Below are 26,709 nucleotides of genomic sequence, written 5' to 3'. Positions count from 1 at the left end.
CCCAACAATAACAGAAATCACAAGATTCTGTGTGCTGGTTATCAACACTCAAGTATGAAACGGCATAGAGCATTTTTCTGATAAACTGTTATAAGTCTTAGTCTGGTTCGTATCATTGCCAAGTTTTAAGTTTGCTGTTTGGTTTTTGAAAGAGTCTGAGAACTCTGGTTAAACATACTACATTTATGTCAATACTCTGTGCAACTGGATGAAGTAGGGGGGAAAACAGAAAGAGGATGTGGTTTCGTAGACTTCAAAATTCCACATGCTATGTACAGTATACATATGTACCATAGATAATTACAATCTCACCATGAGTAAGTAAAAAAAAAACACAAAAACTCAGTGAGCATTCATTTTCTATTATATGTACATTTTACAAGCTACTCATAGTTTCTTTCCATATTGCTTTAAAAAAAAAAAAAAACAAAGACAAAAAATTCATTAGAGCGATTCGAATGTATATTAGACTTAAAGGCTTCATCAGACCATATGTGCAGACACTTGAGATGATGACAGAGTTAAACTTCCTAGGGTCCTAGAGTCAAAGAAACTCTGCTGGCCCCCACTGCTAAGCAGGTGCACTCCTTCCACAGGGGGCAACATCTGCCGGTCAGTCATGGTCCCACTCGGTGAGGACCCCAAGAAACTTCCTTGGGAAGAAACAATTTTCTCAGGACTGGCAGCCAGTTTGGGGGATGTGGAGAAGTTATATCCATACAAGGCACAGGGGCTGTGTAACCTGAAAGTGTTATAGGAACCCTGATGGGTCTGGTTAGCAGCAAAGGCGTTGCTGGAGGGTGAAGGCATGATGTACTGGAGCTGAGGGGACATCCCCGAAATCTGCATGGACAGGCTGGTCTGTGGGCAGCTGAAGGTGTCCCCATCAGCGCCACCCATCGACATGTTCACGGAGGCGCTGCTGCTCACGCCCACATAGGAGGGAGTCCTGGGCGGGGCGAAGGTCTCGCTGGTCTGGTTGGTGAGCCTATTGTAGGTCTCTGCCAAGGAGGTGCTGTATCGGTTGAGGGTGAGGCCCGACCGGGTGCAGGCGGAGTAGTCAGCCGGGGCCAGACTGCACAGCTGGCTGGTATTGGGCCCCAGATGGAAGGCCGGAGAGGAGCAAGGGGAACCAGACAGAAGATGAGGGTGGGCGGCAGCAACGCCATTCCCAGAACCTTGGAGTAAGGTGGAGGAACTTGTATTTCCTACAAGAGAAGGTGAAACGTAAAGAGCAATAACTCCACAGCCATCTTTTCTTCTCCATTTTATAAACAGGAGCTAGACACTGCCTGTTACAAGGGGGGCTACAAAGATGAAAAGGGGATGGTTTCGGCTCCCAAAGAATTATAATTTAATTGAACTCTGATGAAATATTTTAAACACAGATCCTCTCAATATTTTCATGGCAAGTTATTTCCCCAGGGAAGTATGTATTTTTTTATTGCAGAAATATTAGGACACCACCACACAGAAGTTTCACATTTTCTTCCTCAATTAGTTTTCTCATTTACTATAATATTATAAATACTGACTTTCCCAAGCAATTTTATGAAATATAAATTTCATCTTACTATGTATCTTGTTCCAAAAGTATAACTATTGGCTCTCTTCTAACCAAGCTTTTACCTTTTCTTTCAGCAGAGCGTGCTCTGGATCAATATATTTGCTTGCAAGAAAAAGAAGGAATTCAAAGGATAGAGCACAGCTTGCCTCAAACACATCTGCAACTGGCCACTGAAAGTTTGAGTGTGTCAATGACTGTACTGCGCAGAACTTCACATTTTTTCATTTCCAACCAGAAACAGGTTGGAGAATCACATGCTAGCACAAGAATAGATGGCCAGCAAACAAATAGTCCTGTGAAATAGAGAGGGTGGCGAACCCTCCGTCCAATCAATAATGGTGATGGTGGCTGAATCTCCTCTCTGGATTTGCTGGCAGATTGGTGTTTGCAAACTTGACAGAACTTAGGGGGAGAGAAGAATTCCAATGGAATGGACAGGTTGTAAAACAGTCATTGCACTAGCAACAGTGTTTTATATAGCTTCTCAAAATAACCTAAAAGTCCAATTCAACCAATGATAATTATCTAAAACAAAGCATGCTAAGTTCTCCCTGGGGATCTGGGCAGGATCAGGAGTAAATAGCCTGAGTGTGGAAGTGGGCTGAGAGTCCTACCTACCCCAGGCAGAGAAGGAAGCACATGGAAGTGTCATTCCTATCCAGGCAACTTCTTCTAAGGAAACACTACCCTTGAGCTTGGGAGAAATACTCAGGGGTGAGCCCAGGGAAGTCTTCCCCAGTGTGCCTGGCTTTCTCATCATAAACCCTGCCTAGCGGCAACTCTGGTGAAGGAAGACAAGTAAGAAGCTGGCAAGAAAAGTTGAACTAGAACCAGCAATGGCACTTTCTCGTGCGGTGTACCTGGCACCAGAGCCCCCTAGTCCACCTCTAATTTTAGTAAGAGATTTAAGGTGAGGTGAAGGTCGTGAAATATATAAACAGCCTAAGACATCGAAGACTTAACCTAAGACCACAACTGCTATTTTTTCTGGTCCATCGCCATACCACACAGAAAGAGTTGGATCCTGTAACGGGAGGATGCTGGTGATGAGGTCGCCACTGTGAATAATGACTTGCTCATTTTTCAGTTCCTGAGCTTCTAGGCAGGAACTGGCTGTTTATTTGACTGGAAGACTCTGTGATTTACCTTGCTTGGGAATTCCAGGAATATCTTCAAAGGTGAGAGTCCGTAGTGAAGGTCTCCAGAATGCATACGACTCCACAAGGGCTTCCAAACCCATTCTAAATGGAAGGATCGGGATGGGGATGGACAAAAGAAGCTGCGTTAGGAGCATTGGAGCCTTCCTCAGGAATAAGCAGCTCAGAAAACAGCGGCGGTGGGGACTTTGGCAAGTGAGAAGCTTGGCACAGGCAGAAAGAAATGCTTCAGAGATGGGCTACCATTCCGTCACTAGGGCACAAGAGGATGACCACCCAAGAAGTCTTGTTAAGGTTAGACAACTAAGCCGACCTTGGAGGATAAAAGGCTATCCCCTTGGGCTAAGTTGAGGTGAAGAACGGCCATCCTAGCTGATGTGACTCCAAGTCTATGCTGTGATCTGGAACCGACCCCCTTTCCCTGTTACATTACTTCCTCTCTCTGGTGAGGATGTCTCTGCCACAGAGCATGCCCTGTGAAGCCACCTCTTTCCTAAGAGATATTTCTGTCCATCTTTTGTTGCCTCAGCAGCCAGCTTAGAGGAGCACTCATGCAAAGAAAACTGATTTCTCTCTCAGGGACTTGATCTCCATCACATCTGGGGCAGCCAGGGTGGGCTCTCACTCCAGCAACAGGAGGTCTGAGGGCAGCACTGGCCTCTCAGCCCACGATGCAGGAGGATCATAGGAAGGTGGTCTCACAGGGCGGTAGGGTATACAGAGCTAGCATTAGCATCAAACGTTATGTTTAAATTCCTACATAACCTTAAAGGATGGACACTTAAAGAGAGAGAACAAATTGATTATGGACTATTTACATGATATATGCATATTTTAAAACAAGGGCAACTACTCTAACTACAGATATATGTGCATGTATCTCCTACCTTAAGTGATTCAGAGTCTTCCCCTCCTTATATCATATAACTAAGTCCTCTAGGTTCTGGAAATAAGGCCCTTCATTTAACTAGCCCATTCTCAAAACCTCACCACTTTTCCCTCAACCACCTCAGCCCTAAACAATTTATTAATGTCATAACATTGTGCTTTTCATGAAACATATAGCTCCACTGTAGGAAATGGCTGCTTCCTGGGTGTCAAACAATACTCAGACATCTCTTGTGATTGTTAGATACAGTTTTATTTAATATACATATGTAATCTGTGTTTAGTGTAGATATTAAAGATAGGTCCATCTCTAATAGTTTAGACTCAGTGTGCTACCTCCTCTGCCTTCCCTGCATCTCTAAGTCAGTAACTATGAAATAAGACTAAAGGACACTCCCTCCCCCCAGACAATAAGAGTGGTAAGTGAGGTGTGCAGATAAAATCATCTCACATGACCTGCCCTTCTGCACATTGAATTTGCTTCTTTAGAGTGATCAGGGTACAGACTCATTAATTTGCTGATTTCTGTCATGACTCCATAGGAGCATTACTACTTCATGGGAGACAGCTGTGTGTGTGTGGATGGGTGGTGTGGTACATGCACAGGCTCGCATACATGCCCCATCCTCATAGGAGACACACATGGACCTGACTCATCTCTGAAGTCCCAGGTTCAGGGGGATCCTGCTCTGAGGACACTTGCAAGAGCCATCACCAGTGCCACACAGGTGCTAGTACCGGGCACAGGGTGGACCTGCACAGACCTCACCTGGACTGCACTGAGAGAGAAGGGCAGACTCTGGCTCCAGCTGTAATCCGTGTGCCACAGAGAGCCGTGTTAGGGACCCTGGATTGAGGGTCCGGAGAATTGAATTGAGACTGAAACACTAAAACTCACCATGTGACCTTAAGCAATTACTCTAACCTCACTGGATGTCAGCTTCCCACAAAGTGAGGATTAGAATACAAAAGCTTTGAATCCTGTCCTAGCTCTAAAGTTGTTTGCTATTAAGTGATTTTTTCCCAAACCAGACATCATATCTGTGGCTGAACCACAAGCCAAATCCAAGACCACTCTACGGAGTAACATTTTGTGTACATTGAAGTATTAATTAGGGGGGAGTTTGGCAGCCTGTATGTAGCCTGCCTGTCATTTAATACTCTACTATCGAATGCTAGGTGCTGTTTAGCTGATTACTCTATATTTAGCTTATACTAATACTAAATTTGTATGACTTTCTAAAAACAAGCTTTTTTGAATGTTAGGACACAGTTTTGTATAAAACTGCTTTTTTATTACCAGATAGATGAGTTTCAGTAATCATAGTTTTAAATATTAAAGATATCAAAGTGGTCATGAAGTGGTCTCAAAGGAGATTTACTAAGAGATAATTAATGAGCAGCCACCAGACTTAAAAATTTATTAACTATAGAGATGAGCATTACTGCATTTCTTGCGTTAGCAGCATACTCTTTATTATGCTTCAAATACAAATCCATAGACTAAATTCTTGGGGGGGAGCTATTGATCATCCCAAACACAGACCCCCTAATTTTTAAAGAGAGGCTCTGAAGGTGACATATCTACAAGTGATCTAATTTGGAGCTATTGATATTTTTCTTGAGGCTGCTGTTTCACACTGCAAGTTCCAGAAAGGATTTGAGATATTTTGCAGGAAACAGTTATAAAATATTTATTAGCTGAATCTGGACTTTTTTTAAAAAAGCCTTCATTTTCTCCAGTAATGGAGACTTTTCCTGTCTAGTTAAAGAAAAGATAAAAGGCACCTCCTGCAGGAGTGTAGCCAAGGCGATAATTTATACAAGATGCCTTTGAACAATTTCCACATTTTATCACCACCCTAATTTATGCTATCAAATGGCCAAGTTTATTTAGTAAAATGGTTATGTTTTTCCTGAAGTATTTAAAGAGAAGAAATTTTTGTACCTTCCTGAGTAAAAAATTTTATAGGGTCAAACCTAAGGCCTAACTGAAGAATGAAACTATTCTCAGCACATAAATTCTCTTTCACGTAGCAAATGTCTTGCAGGAGAGCTTTTAAGGGTTGAAGCTACTGATTCCTATAAAATAGGTTGTACAACCGTAAATAGCCAGGAAGGGATAATTTTTAATTAAAGCAAATTGTTTTATAAAGTTTAAAAAATCACAAGTCCATGTTTATTTTTTATCTTGCTTAATTTGTTTATTTCATATATGGGGGAAATAAAAATAGAATTTGCATTAAAAATTAATAACAACAGCAACAGAACCAGGGATAGTAAAGAAATATATTGAACTTTTTCTCATGGGCTTTTTCTCTAATATATATATTAGAGATATATATAATATCACTCCTCCCTAAAGCCCTCCACACCAATGTACCCTCCAAGTTTTAAATATAACTCAGGTTCTTTTTTTTTTTAAGGAAAATAGTACACAAATTAGAAAGCTTTAAAGGTGATCAAATTCTCTCTTCTCCAGATAAGTGCCTTTTGCATTTATCAATGGAAAATGTTAAAATCAAATATTTTTAAATGGGGAATGAAGAGCTTAAGTATGAGAAGCAGAAGAATAATTTTACTGAGAAGAAAAGTGAAACTATTCATTTCACTACCAAGAAAGCTATGTATAGGCTCAACATGTTTGCCCTATACTAAACTATTGTTAAAACATTTGAAGCAAAATAAAATTTTTAAAGTTTTAGCAAAATTTAAAAAGTGTTAACACATAATTCATTACTTTATGTATATCCATTAAAAACTCTAAAAGTTTTAGAGTCAAGAAAGAAATAGTAGTAAGCACCATGGATGCCATGCTTCTGCACTTCTGAAACAACCAAAGGGAAGGAAAATATCCATCTTAAACCTAGCATTTTGACCTCACCAAACAATAGACTTAGTAGCTGGCTTTCACCAAAGCCACTGATTTTTTTCACTGACCAAATTAAAAACAAACAAACAAAACAGACGCCTTTGCATTATGCTGATGTTTATAGAAATCTTTCTGAAAACTTATCATATGCAGCCTATCATCTCACTTCTACTGTAGGTTTATTCACTATTATTATCTACCCAAAATAAGCCTTTGAAAATATTTTAAAATTTACTGTTCCAAAAATGAACCAACAGTGTAGGGTCACAGCAGTGAGGTCTTGCTTAGAGCTCGCCTACTGGAGAACGTGGACACGGTTCCTAGCTGTGTACTCTTCATTCCTCAGTGCTGCCCTCCTGAAGTTTCAGTGAATTTTAATAAATGTATTCTCTGCTTTTAAAAAAATTAATTACAAAACTGAAATATATGCAAGACACTTAACTGGATAAATACTATTCTGCTCTAACCAAAACCACAAGAAGATTCCACCAAAGTATTTGTCAAACTAGAAAAGGAGTCCTCCCAAAGGCTCCCTTCAGTCACCCCACCAGTAGCCATCTCCCTTTCTAAACTATTCAACTTGCAGAAACTCCTCTGACAAGCAAAGTTCATTAGGAGCTAATGTAACATAACAAAAGCCAAGCAAAGTTGTTCTCCACATTGAAACAGACATCTAAAAACACAGCATAATTTCAATACAGCCACATCGGAGCATAGGAACACATGCAAATCTTCCCACACAGTGAAGATTTTCAGAGGGAAGCCCTATTATTAGTCTTCTTGATCTTCCTGCACCAAGTTAAAGGCTACTCTCCAAGTAGTATTTTAGTTGCCTTTTCGTCCCCACATTGCATGGTGTTTAAACAACGCCATTGCATAGAAAGATGAAATCAAGTCTCTGCAAGCACGTGAGTATATTCTGAGAAAAGGTCTTTACACCTGCCTTGCCCAATTAATCAGCTGAAAGAACTAAAAATCTGGGCTACTACCTGAGTATCTTCTTTCCACAATTTTAAATGAAATTGTCCCTAAAATAAGATAATTGGGGATTTTGACTTCGTGTAGACACAACCTATCAATACCAAGTTTTCAAAGAGTAGTCGAATAATTTCTGGAGTAAAGTAATAAAAATTTCTCAAATACCTTTTAAAAAACAAAATGCTTTTAAAAACATTTAACTCAAAGCCTTACCCTGAAAAGGCATCTGGAGAACGTTAGTCTGTTATTACTCTCTACTACTATCAACAGTTATTTTAGAAAACGTTGCACTGAACTGTACTGGAATAAAATCATATCAATAAATTCAAAAGCTCTTGGCACACAGACTAGGGTGATCTGCTTTTTGATAAAAGTAATAAAGTGGAATTCATTATTGTAGCTCTCCCACTTAGTACAAACACCATAAAACACGACACAGAAAAAATAAACAAGTGTGTGGCTGTCAGCAGAGCCAAGACAAATTTGGAAACTAAAGAATATCAGCTCTCTTGGCAATGGGGAGTAGTTTCATATATGAGCTGGAAATCTGAGGGAACAAGAGACCTGCCATATTCCAAAGACAGAATCAATAGATAGTTGTGACATCACTAAGCAAATTTTAAACCAAGAGCAGATGCAGAGAGGATACTGACTTGGATATGGAAGCCCCTGGGCCGGTAAGAGCAGCCTTCCTTAAGGCCCCTTCAGAGGAACATGTGCTATACACGCTGAGAGCTCCCATTTTCACCCCGGCATCACACATCAAAGTTCACCTTAAGAATGGGCAGGTCACAACACTACACCCAAAAAGTAAGTTATAAACAAGGCCCAATAGTATTAACAAATTTAAACCCTCATCAGAAATGGTTTCCCAACCATGTCAGTAAATTTAACTATTTGGTTTGTAATGGAAAGGTAACCATAAAAACAATCAAATATATTTACCACAGCCAGAATGTTCTTCACTAAGACTTACCTGTTACGCCCAGAGTCTCGGAAGCCTTTGGCAAATGGATTCCTATCTATCTTCAAGCGAGTAATCTGCAGAGTGGAAAAAAAAAAAAAATCACATCGAATCTTACTATAAATGCCAAGTAAGGTTATTAAAAATGGAAATGAGGGCAGAACTACAAGTACTTCCAAAATTAAATGTCAGATGATTCTATTGTGTTCCTCTCTCATTTCCCATGTATTTTATTATCTTAGCAGCAAAGCTAGAAGAAAATTTCAGAAATCACCCAGACGTTTATCTGCTATGAAAAAGACATTCCCCACCCCTAATTCACGCACTGTGAATAAAGTTTGTTTTGCTGTTAATATGCCTAGAAAAGGAGATAACTTGCCCTTTGTTTTCCAATCTCTCTGAGCTAAAGTTCTTCCCTTTAACTCTGTGATATAGTTTAATCCTGCTTCTCTTACAATGGTAGTGATGGGAAACAGCTCATCTCCAACTTCAATTTAAGAGCCATTTATTTGCCTGTATGTTGTTGAGCTCCTGCACATTCTTCTCTTCTTCAGAGTTAGGTAATATACATTCCATTAACTTTTCTGCCTCTCTATTTTTCTGTCTCTCCTTGAACCATCTTTATGACTCTCATCGGAAAATTGTACTTGTTCCTCTTTTATCTATGGAGTCCTGAACTCACCAGAGTACTTAACCAGCAGTAACCACTATTTGAAGGTTCTAATGGGATTACATCTTATGCATGTAGTAGAAATAAATGATGTTTTAATTTTAACTACAGTTCTATAACTTGTTGACTCATAACCAGCTTTTTGCCCACTCAGACCCCAAGATTTGGGGGGGAAATGTTTACAAATAGTCTAGTCATCTCCATTAAAAATACTTTTTGTTATATCATCTTGCAATTAACACTAGTAAACGGAATCTCATCTATTTCTGTCCAGATCTCCACTTTATCCAGAGGAATTTACAGCCTATTTTCTAAGAAGCACATCATGCTTTGTTTCCTCTGTTCCTTGGTTGAGCAGAATCTACAAAGTTAATGAACATACTTCTGACTGTACCATCTTGGTTGAGGACAGACAAACACTAAGGCAAAGAAAGGCATCTTTGGGAAGTCATCTTCAATGTCCCTATATAGTTCTGTGTGTGCTCTCAGCCATCCTCCAATCAGCCATGTAACACCTGAGACATATGAGTTCCATATGACAGGCTTTTAGTATGTCGATAAAACTACATTATAAATTATATAACGTAAGGGTTTGCTAATTAATTTATTGTGTCTGCCACTCTCTCATTGAAGGAATTCTTTATAATTCATTATAGCTCAATTCTGTGTTCATTAAATAATGTTTTAAAAACATTAAAATAATTTAAATATACATTTAAAACAGTATTTTTTAAAAAGAGTACAGATTTATATATTGGTACCATGTCTAAACAAAGATATATAGCACAATTAACATTATCATTATTTTTATTACTAACATCACATCTATTGAGTGCATGCCATGTAGGCTGTACGAAGAGTTCTATGCATATTATTATGTTTAAATTCTCATAGCAACTCATATGTAGTTATTATCCAAATTTTATGTTTTCTTTTAAACTGAGGCTTAAGTATCCTGTGATCATAAGGTTTCTTGGTGGTAGAACTGGGCTGGGACCCCAGGCTTTAGAGCCGATGCTGTTAACCACCAGGCTAGGCTGCTTACCAATTTTCCATAAGTTCTTCAAAATAGCAGCTAGGAAGTTTAAAAATAAACATGATTGCATTTTATCATTATCACTTTCCCTTCTTTTAATTTTTCCACTCTCTTAATCTATTTGTCAGCATTTGTTAAGTAGTGTTAGTCACCAACATGTACCAAGAGCGCACTGTCTCTCATTTATTGTATCACAGAGGCTGGGAGAAAAACCACACAAAACATTTAACTCAGTTAATTTTTGTGTGTTTGAGAAAGAGACAGTGGCAGAGAAAGAAAATGAAATGGGGTTGGGTACTAAATGACTCTGCTCTTTTCCCCACATGCATTGTATGTTTCCTTTAAAAATATTCATTTTCTGCACCTAACATATTTTAAGAATGTCTTCCTAATTGTCTCTAGCCCTTCTAAGGGTTAATTTCCTGTTGCTTCCAAAGAGCCTGCAGAAAGGCCTGACAATGTGAGTGTGAGAGGGCGGGGGAGCCTTGGCAATGGGACTGGTGCTGGCACAGGGATGAGAGTGGATGAGCCTCTCAGACTTAAAGGAAGTCGCACAGGACGGGATCCACATCTCCTCAGAAGCTTTAAAACAACAGAAACCACAACAGAGATTATGAAGCCTTAAACTTTTAACAGAGATGTATAGAAATTGAAAGAGAAATGGAGATCTAAAATAATTCTGCTGACAACTGAAATTCTTTTTTAAAATGTACCACAAGCCACATCAGCCTCAACTACATCCCTATTTCTTATAAAAACTGACCAGAATTGCATGGATTAAATAATTGGTTTGATTGAATTCTCCACCTACTTAACACAGCCTTAAAAATACATGTATGCTTACCCATACAGACAAGAAATATTTCATTTATCAACTTATTCCCAAATTTAGGAAAGGATTACTCCACAATTGCTGATCTCTCAGACTATAAACATATGCATCACCTTCTATCACAATTAAAGTGCATCTTGAAAGAAACTGACCTTTTTGTATACATCCCCAAATAACTATAAAGGATAAATGCTCCTGAAATATTTCTCATTATACATGGGTTGTAGTTTTAAAATAAGGTGAACTACCAAATCCCATGCTCTATGATACAATTCACTTTTCATATTCCACATGTCTATTTCCTAGACAATACACACACTTTCTAATTTTACTATGACATCATGATTCAATATCGCAAAATGGAAAGTAAACCTACACTGTCAGTCACGAGACACATTCTTGTCTAAAAAAAAATCCTCAGTAGAGTAGCCTTACTTGAGGAATCATGGATAAAGAATTTTTACTACAATATACCCTGGACATCATCTATGACAAATGCTTTATGGCAATTCATAATGTTTAGGTACAGTAAAAGGATAGCTAGCTTTCTATTTACAACTGAAATGAAAGTCTAGAAGATACCAATTCTAAGAACAATACCTGCTGATTCTGATAGGCCGTGACGGTGGTGAATACAGTTTCGGGAAAGGAGAAGGCTTTCACTCCTTCCCCAGAAGGCACAGGCTTGATGGGAGAAAGGTCATCTCCACAGTCTTTACGGATGACATGGACGCGTGGTTGGTATTTGTGCATAGAATGAAGAATAATCTATGTCAAGGAAAGAAAAGCCAAATTCGTCAGGAACTTCTGCCCAATCTCAACACCATGACCAAATATTTAATATGTAAAATAAATCATAGTTGGAAATCAAAATTTCCAAGGATGCAGAAAAGCCAATTTAATTAAAGTATATCAAAATTGGAGAAGGAGAGCTAGGAAGTTATCTGTTACATGTGCATAAAAATACAAAAAAAATCATTATTTTGGTGAAATCCAGGGTATTTAACATCAAATTTTCTGTTTCTAAAAATACAAAAATAAATTCATAAGTATTTTACTTCTAATGAGCCAAATTAGAACATAGAGTTGAAACCAATAAAACTTAAAGTTAGATTGAAATGATTATTTAAATTCCACCACACCCATCCCCTAAAAAAATAAATATTTCACACCAGGGTTTTCTTCAGAGAACATTCTTCCCCTATTAATGACTGCAACATGTCTATTCAAAGGCAAAGGGAAGTTTAAGGATACCCCAAGGTCTGCCTTATGTGTGGTTCACGAAGTCTCTGGTTTGTTTAGAGAGCCCAGGGTCCATGCCTCCATCACAACAAGGCTTTCAAAACCCAGGTGCTGGGGGATAGAAAAACTGGTGCTCTCAGACTCTGCTGGAGGAATCTAATAATATGCTCCAACTGCCTTCTACCCAGGGATTCCACTTATGAGAATTAATCCTAAGGAAATATTCAAAATCCAGAAAAAGCATTTCACGTACAAAGATGTGCAATGTGCTGTTTACAACAGTAGAAAAACTATAAAGCACTCACGTAAGTAGATTGGTTAGGTTAATGAAAGACAACACAACTGGATATGGTTCTATTCAGCTATTACTAATACAGTTTAGGACATTTTAAACCACATAATAAAATGTTTCCTTTTAAATCTTACATGATAAAAAAGGACCCAAGTTGTTTACAAACTAATCAAAACTATATAAAAATAGACAGTAAAAAGGACCCATACCAAGATATGAACAGTGATCATCTCTGAATGATGGGTTTATGGGTGAATTTTTTTCTTCTTCTTCTTCTTTATATGCTTGCTTTCAAGGTTGAAGAAGTGGTGTAAAGAAATAGCCTCACCCAAGAGGATTTTCTATTTGCTGCTGGGACTCCATATTCATTAATGGGTTTAGTTAACAAGCCTCTATCTTCCCTAAGCTATACAATTTGAATTCAGGTTTGGGGGTGTTGGAGTTTGGAGAGGAAATGCTTAAACAAAAGTCTTGGAAAAATACAGTGGTTGACCTACCTTGTGGCTTTCAGGATTCAACCAGTTTAATAAGCCAAATTCAGGAGCTTTGGTCAGCCCAAACACAAAGAGCCCTCTACTGGGACAGTGTTTTGCTGCCACAAGAGGATGTCTTTACACTCTGGTAGGAACCACTAAAACTTAAAGTGAGATTGAAAACTAACAGTGGTTAGTTTTTGGGTTTTGTTTGTTTGTTTGTTTGTTTTGTATTTTTACCCTAAAATTTCCTTTCTATGAGGGGAGGAAATGTCTGGATGACAGACATGCCTGAGGGGGAGGCAGCCCACGTATGAGGAAAGGAGAAGGGATGGCAGCCCTCAACATCACCTGGGGACACCCTGCAACCTCTGGGAAAGGCTCTTTCCAAGTCTAACACAAGACAGTTTTCAGTAACCCATTAGTGGCTCACAAAATCAATTTTCTACCAGAAATTTTTAAAATAAATGAAATTATAAAATAAAGCAGAAAATAGAGCGCGCTGCTTGTAGTACGGGTAAGTATTGTTTTGCAAAACATTGTTTTCTTCATGCACGCGGTCATACTATAAAATGTATGTCTGACTATGAGTCAAGTAAAAATCTGAAAAACACAGAAGCAAGATTTAATTCTAATGATCAGCAACTTCCAGAGCAGAAGAAAAACTGGAGAAAGCTACTTCACATTAAAAAACTATTAAGTGCATAACTAATTTCAGAAGACTACAGTGAACTGACTTGAAATGAAGGAAATGAAAACTGATTTGAGTTTCTGTTTACCAGCCAATGAAAAGAAGGTTCCTGTTTTATGAAGTCTTTGTTCTCTCAAGAAGATTTCTCCACATAGCTATCTACATTTTAACTTTATTTATTTGTCTATATCCTTATCCTAAGTCATCAAAATGACTTAGGTGAGGTATACTGAAGCAGTGTACAGAAATAGCTGATCTATGGCTATGTTTGCACATTAAAGGACAACTGCCAATAAAAATCTCAAGATTAATTAAGCAAAATAATTTTCAATATCATCCATAGGAATTTAATATATCCCTGGAAAATTTTAGGGAATGCTAAACAAGCCTCAGTTCTTCTTTATAACATAGCATTATTTGATCTTTAATAAACTATCAAACTTATAATGATGAGCAGTCAATAATAGTTTGCTTATTTAATAGAACAAGTAGAGCAAGGAGAACCACTGGCCTCATAAACAAGGAGAACACAATGATAATGCCCATCACCGAAACTCAAATAATTACATCTGATCTGCATGTTCCATGCTCTCTGTTCTATTTAGCTGGAGGATTTCTTTTCTTTTTGGCATTACCTAGTAGTACAGATATCACGTGGGCCTATCTCCATAATACAGAGTGCAGCTTCTCAGGTTCATACACATTTTTCCCCATTTTAAACACACTAGGCTTGAGTCAAAAGAAGCATGATATTACTTATTTCTGATCTGATGGGATGAAAGTGCCTGTGGTTTGACAGACATGCCAAGCTGTACCTTATAAAACAGCTCAATCGGAAAATACTACCTGCTGACTCTGGAAATTTTCTAGATGACCTAAATTCAGTGTTGATACAAGTCTAGCAAAGTACCAATGAAGAGAGATAACAAAAACCTGGCTCCCTGTATTTTTGGTGATACCAAGTAATGGCTCACTTTAAATACTGGGGTCAATGCAGTAACCCCAAGTTGCCAGCTCCACAGCAAGGCGACCTTGGTTTTGTTTCAGGCATGAAGCTGTATATAAATCACTCCTTAGAAACATATACTTTCAAGTTTACCAGCTCATTTGATTCACTCAAAATTCTCTGGTTCCAACATAACCCATGAGAAAACTAAGCCTCAGAGAGCCAAAGTGACTTGCCCACGAACATGAACACGTTGGACCTCTAAGCTATTACAAGTTCTTTCCATCAAGATCTTAGAAATCTCCCCTGGAATACCTTGCTTTCCCACTGCATTCTCAAGCAGAAATGAGAAGATGGTGAGGGCAAACTTAGAGGTAGCGTTCCTCTATATCATTGAATCCTCAGCAGCTGGAAAACAGACCCTTTCACAGGTACCATGGCTGTGGCTACCTGGCCATACTTCCTGCCAAAGCAGGGAGGTATACCTGTTAAATGTCTTCTCATAAGGTTTCAGACACACCTGTTAAATGTCTTCTAATTCTTCAGGAAAATGCTCATCTAAATGTTTCCCTCTAGACAGCAAATTCCAGGAGAATAGGGAATCATGCACATGATAAGAAGGAAATAACCCCACCCAAGCATGCTAAACATCTGCACCGGGGTAGACCAGTCTTGGTTTGTATACAATCCAACATAAAGCTGGCTACAGATTTCCTGAAGAGCAAGTAGGGATTATAAAGTCTTCACAACATTCAAAGACGAGCTGTGGAGCAGTGAGACATTTCCACTCCAGATTCTTACCAATGTTCCTCTCTAAACAATTGGAAAGATGAAAAGTCACTTTGGGGGCAACCACAATGACACCTAATCTCAGATCTCAGGTAAACCTAGATCCAGTCACAGCCCTGTGAGAATTTGATGCCTACAATAACTATGGGTTTACTAAAAGTTTCAGGTCTACATGGAGTTCTCAGGTCACTATGTTGAACACTTGTACATCTTTAGTAGAATAAAACTGGGAACTGGGAGGACAGAAAGCAATTTAGAAAGAAAAAAAAAGCAGCTAATTAGAAAATCAGCTTCTCATTTGAGTCATCAGCTGGATTGGTTAGAGTTTAGTATCACTTCCTTACAACCATACAAGGGCAGAGAGGGGACTCCCTGAGAGTTCTCTGCAGGAGGACAGGGGCTTCTGAATTAGAAAGTCCTACCATAATGATGCTACTGTCTTCCCAGACCTGAATCGCATCAACAGTAGAATAAGAAACAAATTCCTAATCTCTAACCTAAACTCATTTGGGGCCATCAAACTGAGTAAATAAACACAACAGACACTCTCTTCAGGAAGCCTCCTCAGTCTCTCCTGGCGGGTATAAGGACACATCTGAACTCTGAGCTGACAGCATGATTATTTGTGTGTGGGACTTCTCTCCCCATTGAGGCTCCAAGACTATGGCTTCTTATCTTACACTAGTGGCCCGGTGTTCGTGCACATTGAAAGGAAATTAATTAGAAGAAATATTTTAATATCACTATTTTCCCTTTCTCTATAATAGAAGTGTCAACCAAATTCACTATAGACAATGACAGATCAAAACACACACGTGCGATTGGTGCCAGCGAGAGCTTTATATGTATCGTGCATGTGTGAGTCAACTTAGCCTTTTATAGATATGGAATAAACTTGCTTAATTAGACCTGCTTTCTGATTTAGCTAAACTTTTTCCAGCCCAGTGAAGCACCCCAACTTCTCTTTCAGGTAATTGTCAGCAACACAGCAGTAAATATCAACATAAAGCATGTAGATCACTCAGGGGGAACAGAGTAAAATATTTAATTGCAGCAGTGTTTGACTATATTCTGAGCAGTGAGAAAACCTGCAGTGATTTTCAAGTTCCACCATTTCTTACTTCTTTTCAGTCAGGTCAAGTTTCTAAGCTTTCTAAATCTCCATTTTCCGGCTAATGAAAAGAAAATAGAATTCTATCGAATCTCCTATCTACCTATTCCAGAACTTCTGTGAGGATCAAATGAGATGAGGCACGGGAAAACACTTCACAGACATTTGGTTAAAGTGTAAAATGTTTGCACCAGGCTATAAAGCAAGTCGTGTTCCTGGGCTGAAGAAACTCCAAGGAGGCTAGTCGCTAGGGAGAGGAAGCCGGGCATTGCTACATGACATTATGCCATGCCCATAGTGACAATTTCCGGGCTGGGCTGGGCTGTGGGCCGCATTTTGAGCCATGGGGTCTTGGCAATGTCAGCTGCGATTTGGTGGGCTGTCGCTCCAGCGTGGTGGCAGGACCTGTGTCCCACTTGGGGGAAGCTGAGTGTTGGTTTGTTGGTGCCAAGTCTGTGGTGCCGTTTCTTTTTAAATGGCCAGTGCGCGTCAAGGTAGCTCCTGCATTGAGCATCTGCCCCCTGGTGGTCAATGTGCATCATAGCTACCAGTTGGATGGTCGGTCAGATGGACACACTTAGGCTTTTATATATATAGATTTTACAAAGCCTTCAAAAATATGTTTTTACAAAAAGAGCATTTTCCCTCCTACATTCTCTTCTAGTATCAACCGATCCAATACATTTTTACCATTTGCCAAGGCAATTTCCTTGCTCCCAAAATGCATAAATATATATCTTTCTTTCCTTGTTCCCCACACATATTAATTGTCTCCTTTTATTAAAGTATTATATCTACCACAACTTTACAATAAAAATTTCACTGGTAGATGACACACTTATCTGACTATTTTGCCTATTTTCTGCTATGTTTTTGTTTTTCCTAATAGTGAAATACAATAATCATTTAGTTATAAACAACTGAGTTTCAATTTGTAATGTTTTGTGCTTTAAACAAATACTGTGTGATAATTAATTTTATGTTTCAACTTGGCTAGGCCATGGTACCTATATATTTGGTCAAACACCAGTCTGGATGTTGCCATGAAGGTATTTTTTAGATGAATTTAACATTTAAATCAGTATACTTTGAGTAAAGCAGATTGCCCTCAATATTGTAGGTGGGCCTTATCCAATCAGTTGAAGGCTATTAAGAGAAAAAGACTGGAGTCTCTGAGGAAGAGAGAATTCTACCTCCAGATTGCCTTAAGACAAGAACTACAACATCAGTTCTTTCCTGGGTCTCTAGTCTGCCAATCTACCCTGCAGATTTCAAAACTACCAGCTCCCAAAATGGCATAAGTCAATTCCTTAAAATAAATCTCTATATATACATTTATATAATCCTATTGGTTCTGTTTCTCTGGAGAATATTGTTTTAAAGTCTAGTAAAGTTACAAAATTAAAAAAAAAACATATAAATTACTAGATCTATATCTAGTATTATAGATGGTGGATATTAGATATAAAGCCACTAATCTGATTTGAAAGCATCAGAATTTTAAAATGATTTAAATTATTAAAAGGAGTTTGTACCTTATCTATGACAGTATGTCGCTTTTAGATCCAATTATCTCTTTAAAAGATATATTCTTAAACTGATAAACTCAGAAATGTAGAGTATATTTAAACTTTTTAAAACAAGTAACACAAATTTCCTATTCCAAAAAAAAAAAAAAAAAGATCCTTCAATGGACATGCTGGCAACATATCAGTCAGCTCCCTCAGTGAGACTGAAGTCAAGTGAAAAATAATTGGCATATCTCGACTGTGTAAATAAAGAATAAAAAGAAGAGAAATTAATTAATGCACTAAAATATAGGGCATGAAGTTGGATTCAGAAATGAATCAACCATGCTACCTTTCTAATTCTGTTTTAAATCATAAAAGGCAACCAATAAACAAAAGCACCAACAAAATGAGACAGATGTGTCTTAAAAGCTAGATACTGCCTTTGTACCACAATGAAATTTGTACTTGAATGCTTTCATTAAGGTCCGCTGCTTAAGTTATTGTCTAGCAACTTGCAAATCACATCCTGTCATCACAGTATTACTAGTTTAGGACAGTTTGCACTTGTGCTTTAAGAGATTTGCTCATAAATATGCTATCTTTATGTCACTCCTTTGAGAAATGAACTAGTTGGTTCATCATTTTATGTATGAAATACTAATCAAAAGGCATTTTAATCCTGCATCAATCAATCCCCTCTCAAATAATAGAAACCTAATAGAAAGAGCTATCTTTCAATGGAAATCAGCATATATCCAGAGTTACTTATTTATTAAAATAATAATGTAGAAATCTTGCTTATAAAAATTAATAAGGTGCTAAAATGACTATATTATTGGAATGGCTGGCTTTGACTTACATATCATATTTCAGCAGCTTTAAGACTAAAAGGAATTATTATTTTGACACATTAGATGTCATTACAAAACAATTGGGAGTTTGCAGATGGAACATTATTGAGAAGCAATGAGCCTCAACTGGGAAAAGAACTGGATGCAGGGAGGACACAATAAATCACTATTCCAGTTAAACCAACTGTATTCATATTCAGAGTATAATAATTAGTACCTCATGGGATTTCAAACAAATGTTTTGGCTAAATAGTCTGCCTGGGGTTCTTTCATTCTAATACAGATGTAGTATCTTGTTTTAATATATTTAATGCTTCATAGTATACTCTAGCTACAGGCATAGTCTCCGATGCAAATACCACCATGATTTTGCACAGCTTATGCATATGCTGATCCACAAGAAGAGTAATACTATGATCTTAGAAAAGTTCATTTCCTTCAGTCCAGCACAGTACGTGTATGGGTGTGCCATCCAATGGTGGCGAATTTTAGAGGCCATCTACTCACATGGCCTTGGTCATCCAGTTCATTGTTGGTGAGCTTTAGCTTATCGAAGCTGATCACTTGTCTCATCCAGGTCTCCCCCGAGGCAGGCGAGTCTGGATGAATATACACCCGGGGTGGCACAGGGGAGTCAGCGTTTCCAGCCACCATCCATTTAGAGCTGTGGTAAACATACCTAAAAAGCAATGACAAGGCATAGGATATAAACTATTGCTTTCTTGGAATTTCTAACTCAGCAGAATTAGACAAAATTTTAAGTCTAAAATACAATAATCTGCTCTTTACATCCAAGGCATTTAAAATGAGATTTTGACAACTTTAAAAAACTACCTGAGGCAGCAGTGGCCTACTGACCACTCAAGGTGGTGTATTAAGAGTTTAGAGAGAATATGCATGCTGCCACCACCATAAATGCAAGTATCCTAATACTTATGAATTATACTTATTCATGTTAGATATTTTTCATCTGGATAGTCAACTGATGTGAAAAACTATTACGTTGTCAAGCTCACCTTTAAGTAAATTTCAAAAATACTTAAGAGTTATACCTAAAAGTGTCCTGCTTCTTTATCATTTCCCCTTTTTAGGCTTATGTACAAGTTGATAAGATAGATGGCAGAAAGGCAAAAAGAAATTGTCAGAAGTTTCAGTAACTTTTATTTTCATAGCAAAAAGTTCTATCTATTATCATTTAGAATTATTTTTTCTAACTCTATCACACTACAAATTAAGGATAAAGTATTCAGTTTAATTTTTAGTTTGTATAATCATAAAATGTAGGGTTTTATCTCCTACATATTTCTTTTTTTATTGTTGTAAGAAAATGCTGCAAATAATTATTAAATACCACTAATTAAAATATGCATCAGCCCTAACTGGTTTGGCTCAGTGGATAGAGCGTCGGCCTGCAGACTCAAGGGTCCCAGGTTCGATTCCAGTCAAGGGCATGTACCTTGGTATCGGGCACATACCCAGTAGGGAGTGTGCAGGAGGCAGCTGATCGATGTTTGTCTCTCACCGATGTTTCTAACTCTCTATCCCTCTCCCTTCCTCCCTGTAAAAAATCAATAAAATATATTTAAAAATAAAATAAAATAAAATATGCATCAAACTTTGAAAATTATGGGATATCTAATTAATATTACTCTCCTAATTAAGAGATAAAACATTCTATTCTGTTTGTTTATATGTATCAAAAATAGTGACTCTAAAAATAATACATTTAAATCCCAATGTTTCAAGTAATCCTCCATTCAGATTATTATTTGTATTAACTTGAAACACACTAATTCAAAAACTAGAAACTAGTATATCAATGACTAACTTAGAAAGGTATAGAAAATAAAATTACTGTGCATACTTTGTTGTTTTTCTTCCATTTGTGTTTTAAAATATAACATACAATTTACAAATAGTCTCAGAGAAATCTACCTGTGTAGTACGCGATTTTTTTTAATAGCATGAAACATTTTCATAACATCTCTGGTGAGACCCTGTTTCAATTACAGTCACATATTTCACTCTATTTTGAGCTCAATATGTCTTCTATTCTTTAATTCCTTTTCTTGGAAAAAAACACAGTCACATAATTAAGAACAATTTTTTTAAAACTTCCTTTATTTGGTATAGTGTAATTTCAATAAATAAGTTCCTTAATACACAGGCTTTTGTGAATATTAATTTTACATTCTAGTAAGTCACAATTGTGTTTAACTTGATCAAATACCACTCTCTGGTAGCAGAGAATAAGCCAGAAAACTTTTTTCTATTAGTGCTGAAAAAGTTGGAAAATCAAATGCAAATCTTGGAAATGCAAAAACAATAATAAACAAAAAAATTTAAAAACCTGCACTATAGATAAAGTTATTACCAAAATAAATAGAGTAATATTCTCTATCAAAACCTTGAAAAAGTATGCACATTGAGTAGTTCAAAAATCCACACCCACTAAGAGAAGAAATGTTACATGCTACATATTCTTTGTGCAGCATTCTAAATACAAATGCTAAAAACAAATTTCTTGGGAAGCAATATAAATGAAAGCAAATTTATGTTTTACAATTTGATCATTTAAAATTTGGTGTCTTAATACTAACACTTGAAATTGTGCTTGCATTTTATGTAAAAATAATAAGAATCAGTTATGTAAAACAAACCGTCCAAAATATATGGAAGAGATCTGAAGAAAGAAATATGAGACAAACTTAGTTGAGAAAGGAAATAATTTCTAAGCTTATTAAGAGCTACATTATCTTTCTCAGCACAAAACCCACATAGAATATGAATTTTAAACCAAGTATATTTAAAAAATAAACTTCAATGCCTTCTAGCTTGTCATTCAGTAGATAATTTTAGCAAAACGCCCTAATGAGTTAATTAAAAGAAGCAATATAACATATACACAAACACAAATAATTAAACTGTCCCTTTTATTACCCATTTTTTAGTATTCCATATGTGCCTGTACTAATTAAATCTGTATACTTTAACACCATAAACCTGTTTCCAAAAAGCAACTCCTAAATTTTAAAAGATAAAAACCAAATCTGATTTCGTTTAATAACTTATTGAATGCTCTAGGTATTTATATAAAAGAAAAAAAGACAGAAACAAAAAAAACCCACAAAATTTAGAGCAATAATTTCTGATCTCTCACTCAAAATATCCTTTTTTATGTTAGCATTTTAACAGAAAAATAAAAAGCATAATCATTAAAAATTATTGATTTGCTTACTTGCAGGAGAAAAAGAGCAAAGGTTGGTTTGATACTGAAGAATGTATATATTTTCCAACTTTACTTGATGTCTGTATAAATATATTCTCTTTCAAAATCCAAATACTATAGATTTTTTAACTACCAAGCAAAAAAACAACACTAAGGTAATTAATTCATTACCAGTTTAAAGATGTCTTAATATCGTAATGCATTATGAGCTTTTATTTTTTTCTAAATTATAAAAATCTTCAATCATTTTCTCAAAGATGAAGAGCCTCCAAACAGGTACAATTTTTAATGTAATCAGATAAAGTGAATTTATTTAAAGATAAAAATCACAAAGAAAACAAAACAGTTTATTAAATATTGCATATATGTATAAATTTAACATTTCCTCTCAAACTTCTCATCAAAATGTGAATCAATATAAAAAACACACTTGGTTTAACATCGCTAAACTAGCTCCTATTAAAAGTCCTCAGTACTTAAAAGACATTTCTGTATCTATAAAAAGCAAAAGAAAAATTAAGTTTCCACATTTACTATAAAAGAAGGCATCCTCTGGGCTATTAAATCTGAAAGGTACTGGATTATGGTTCTGGGAATTCTACAGGCTTTTGGAAACAAACATCATAGTCACAAATCAAACAGACATAGCCTGTAAAATCTTAGTGTTTTCCTATTCTCCTCTAGCCATCCAATCACTATACCTGTATCTCTTGTTGTCCACTGGCACAATATCCATGGCAATGTAATATTGCTGGTGAGGATCTAATCCTGAGATCTTCACTCTCATTGCTGGAAACATGCGCCTATTTATAAGGGAGGGGAGGAAAAGGGGTTTTGGTTTGGGTTTTGCTTGTGATAACACATGGAGAATGAATAAGCAAAAGAAATCTCCAGAATCTGTATTTTTCACATGAACAAATTTATACCATTCACTTTGGTAATTTAATTCAAAGAATCAGAACAGGGGACATAGCAAAACTGAGGCTTTTAAATGTAATTGGTTGTACCTTATACTTGCTTCTGTGTTTACTAAAATGTCAGTATAGCTAAAAGCAAAATAGTTTTATACATTGAAGGAGTCAAGGCATTAAAGAAAGCACTTTAAAAAAATCAATAAGCAAATTTACTTGAATAATACAGATAATAAAATGTCCCAAATGGTAGAAATAGAAATTTTGAATTTCTGAAAGTGATAAAACATATTATAATGTGAAATTTTAAAAGGGTTATAAAAAGCCACAAGGAGCCAATGTGCCATGCTATAACCAAACAATATGTTCTTTATTGAGACAGGACTTCCTGTCTGCAGCATGGTAAAGGTGAAGTGCAAAAGTTGCTCCAAATTTGAAAGGTATAGTAAAACTTCTTTATTGAAAGCAGAAACTAAGCACAGTGTATATTTACCAAATCATTCCTTCCCCTACCATAACCTGAAAATACTTTCTCCTTTAACCACACTTACTCAAAACATTGCTAATTAAGAAAAATGAAAATCTGAATTTCTCTTGGCTTCCCACAGATGCATCATAGGAGATGCTAAACTAAATGCACCTATCTTTTTAAAATGGCACAGTAGCAAGGCATACAACAGCACATTATTGTATATTAAAAAACGAATAGAGCAGTTCTTTTTAAAAAAAACACTTTCATCTAATGATGTATGTATAGGATCCTTCCAATTAATCTAATTTTTGCTAATTTACCTTATAACACGAAGTTTGGTACTCTTATTTACCAATTTTTTTCCCTATAACAATGCCATTAAAGACCACTTGCACAAAAAAAGAAAGTCCATTATTCCTAACTAGGCATGAGAGCAGTTTAATATGCTGGTTGTTTGAGTGTTATTTCAGTGCACCTGTAAGATAAAGAGTAAAGGTCTTTAACTACATCCTTTATAAGACAACTGTTGCTTTGTGTTGTTGAAAACGGAATTTGGATCATTACTAATAGCTCTGTGAAAATGTAGAAGGTAGCATATGGATTCAATAAAATATGTTTTTGTAATTTCTAATAAGTTTGGATACTTTTATGCTATCCAGGTTTTTGCCATGTGTACTCCCTGAAAGAGTGGTGTGTGCTTTTTACCTCCCTTTTAAGGAAGATATTATTCATAGATTTCACTGCACTAAATGAACTGAAACTCTAAAATGCAAATATCTCTGTGCCTCCTTCAAATTACTATGATCTGGCCCCAAAATCCATTTATTTTACTGAGGATTGTGCAAATTTCACTTTCAACAAAAAACGGATATAACTTCTTACAAAATATTTTTTAGAGTTCTTCAGCAAATTTAGACGAACGTGTTGGGTTTCACTGAGGAAAAAAAGTTAGCTGCGTAACTGCGGATCTACAAAAGCGGTTTTTAAAAATCAAGGTAACCATTTTCTCAAGGATTAAGCATATATTACCAGAGATTCCAGTAATTTTTCATCCTAGTCTAATATCAAAATAGCACAACACACCACGTTCTCACATTGCAAGGAAATCTCTTGATAAAGAACCAATGGGTAAATTTCAAATCTGAAAAAGCAAATTAGTTTGCTAAAGGGTAAACTGCATTTGTTAAAAGACGAGGGGGGGTGATCTGTCCCACAGTACCAGAGGCGATAACTAGAGCCTAAATCAAATGTGTGGACAGATGTAAATATGATCACGAATCTGTAACTCCCCTGAACGCCGCGTATCCACAGAACCGCTAGCATGTTGGCGGCGACCGTGATTTTCTCCTGAGCATCCATCCAACAAGAGGGCGGCCGGACTGTGCCCCTCACTGACCGGGTAGGTAGGGAAAGCCAGTCTCAGAAGTGAACCACTACCCAGGGCCTTGCCCTCTCTATGCGGAAATGCTTACCAGAGACACCCCCCCCTTCCTAACCCACCCAGGGGGTGCGGTGAGGGGCCCTTCGCGACTGCTCGCCCTTTACCTGCCCGCCTTGGTGATGATCATCTCTGTGCCGATCTCGTGAAAGCGCTTCCAGAGCTCAGCTCCCTGCAGATCCACCCGCGGGGCCTGCAGTGATGGCAGCGGGGTCCCAGGCCTGGCCGGGGCGGGAGCCGGGGAGCCCTTTCGAGAGCCTCCCGGGGACGCCAGTGGGGGAGAGCCCTGCAGGAAGCCGTCCTCACAGCCTCCTGGGCAGCAAAGAGTAGAGAGGGGTGACCGGTGAGGGCCCAGAGAGGCATCTTGATGGGGAGATGGGCCTCGGGAGGGAGGCTGGGGAGAGGTAAAGGACCAGGAGAAAAGGGGAAACCTTCTACCAAACAGGTCTACCGTCCAACACCCGCACTGCCCGCCAAAGGGACGCTGGACGCTCCTGTGGGACCCTCTTGACCTCCAAGTCCCCGAGAGGCGTGCGGGCCGAGTCCACCCCACCTCCGCCCCGCCAAGGCCCCAAAATAAGTTTCGCGCGGCCACCGGGGCCTGGGATGCGTGCCCCGTGGAGCCTGAGATGGACTCCAGAGTTCACATCCCCATTGCAAACCCCGACACACCCGGCGCCCCCCGCGCGCACTCCGCCAAGGCGCCTAGTGCCGGGACCCTGGAGGTAAGCGCCAGGGCCTTGCTTTGCAATGGGCGTCCGAAAGCGCCTGGCTTTGGGCTGGGGCTGAGGCATCCTCCAGAAACATTTCGAAATATTTCTTGCTCCGCTCTCGCCAAATTCCCCGGCCGCCCAGAGCTTTTTAGGCAAACGGCTCGCTGAGGACAGGAGGAGAGCGCGAAAAGCAAGCCCACGGTCGTTGTCATCCTTGGCAGCGGGAATCGAGAGAGGAAGGGACGGGAAAGGTCCAGCTACCACTCGGGAAACCACGTTTGCAGCTACACCGCCCTCTTCCTGGTTTGCCCAAACGGTTTAGGGCGTTCGTTCCGGTTTGGGGGGATTATACCGTCGCTCCCTCCACCGCCAAGCTTTTAAAAGCTAGGAAGGAAAACAAGAGCACCCGTGGGCTGGAACCCCCAGTGAGGCAGATGCCCAAAGCGCAGGTCTACACGGCGGAGCGTCGCCAACAGCAGCCGCAGAGGGCGCGGACCGCCTCGCGGGCGGCGGCAGCCTCAGCAGCGAGGCTGGACGCGGGGTTTCGCCGTCTGGAGGGCTGCACGCGTTGCGCGGCGAGATCGACCCGGGCGGCGGCGGGCTTTGCGCCCCCAACACCCACGGCGAGTGCGTTAGTGGCTGAGTGGCCTCCGGCGCGCAGGAACACCGCACTCGCGCACGCCCACGACTCGCAGATTTCGGGTTCCCCGCGGCCGTGGGGGCGGGCGGGACCCGGAGGGGACGCGCCGCGAAGTTGGGTGGGAAGGGGCCGACTCACCCGCGGCTCCGCGGGAGCTGCAGTTCAGCTCCAGGTCAGCGCAGCTGCGGGCGGGTCCGCATGCCGCCCCAGCCGGCGGCGAGAGAGCATTGCCTTCGTCTCCCTCGGGGGAGCCCTTTTCGCCACCGCGGCTGCAGCCTCCGTCCTCGACCGCCGCGGCTGCCTCTTCCGCGCCCAGCTTGCGCCGCTTCTTCTGAAGCTGTTGCTGTTTCTCCGCGCCGATCAGCGCCTCCACGGAGAAGGCGTGCGCCTTCAGGCTCAACATGCTGCACGGCGAGCCCCTCCGCTTCTCGGCCAT

At 38.8% G+C, this 26,709-nt stretch overlaps 1 protein-coding gene across 1 annotated transcript; it reads right to left on the bottom strand.

Annotated features, from left to right (window-relative positions):
• Window positions 1-483: 483 nt before the first annotated feature.
• TBX18 (T-box transcription factor 18) lies at window positions 484-26,709 on the bottom strand (the record flags this gene model as incomplete). The annotated part of the gene is made up of 8 exons (XM_079781579.1): window positions 484-1,208; window positions 2,714-2,808; window positions 8,439-8,503; window positions 11,565-11,732; window positions 19,378-19,549; window positions 22,801-22,902; window positions 25,028-25,232; window positions 26,412-26,709. The coding sequence occupies 8 exons, from the start codon at window positions 26,707-26,709 to the stop codon at window positions 484-486; spliced, it is 1,830 nt and encodes a 609-aa protein (XP_079637705.1).

This window comes from Cnephaeus nilssonii (genome assembly GCF_951640355.1).
Source record: "Cnephaeus nilssonii genome assembly, chromosome: 9".
Classification (NCBI taxonomy): domain Eukaryota; kingdom Metazoa; phylum Chordata; class Mammalia; order Chiroptera; family Vespertilionidae; genus Cnephaeus; species Cnephaeus nilssonii.
Note: the sequence above shows the minus strand (reverse complement) of the source record. Positions and strands in the feature narration are given on the sequence as shown.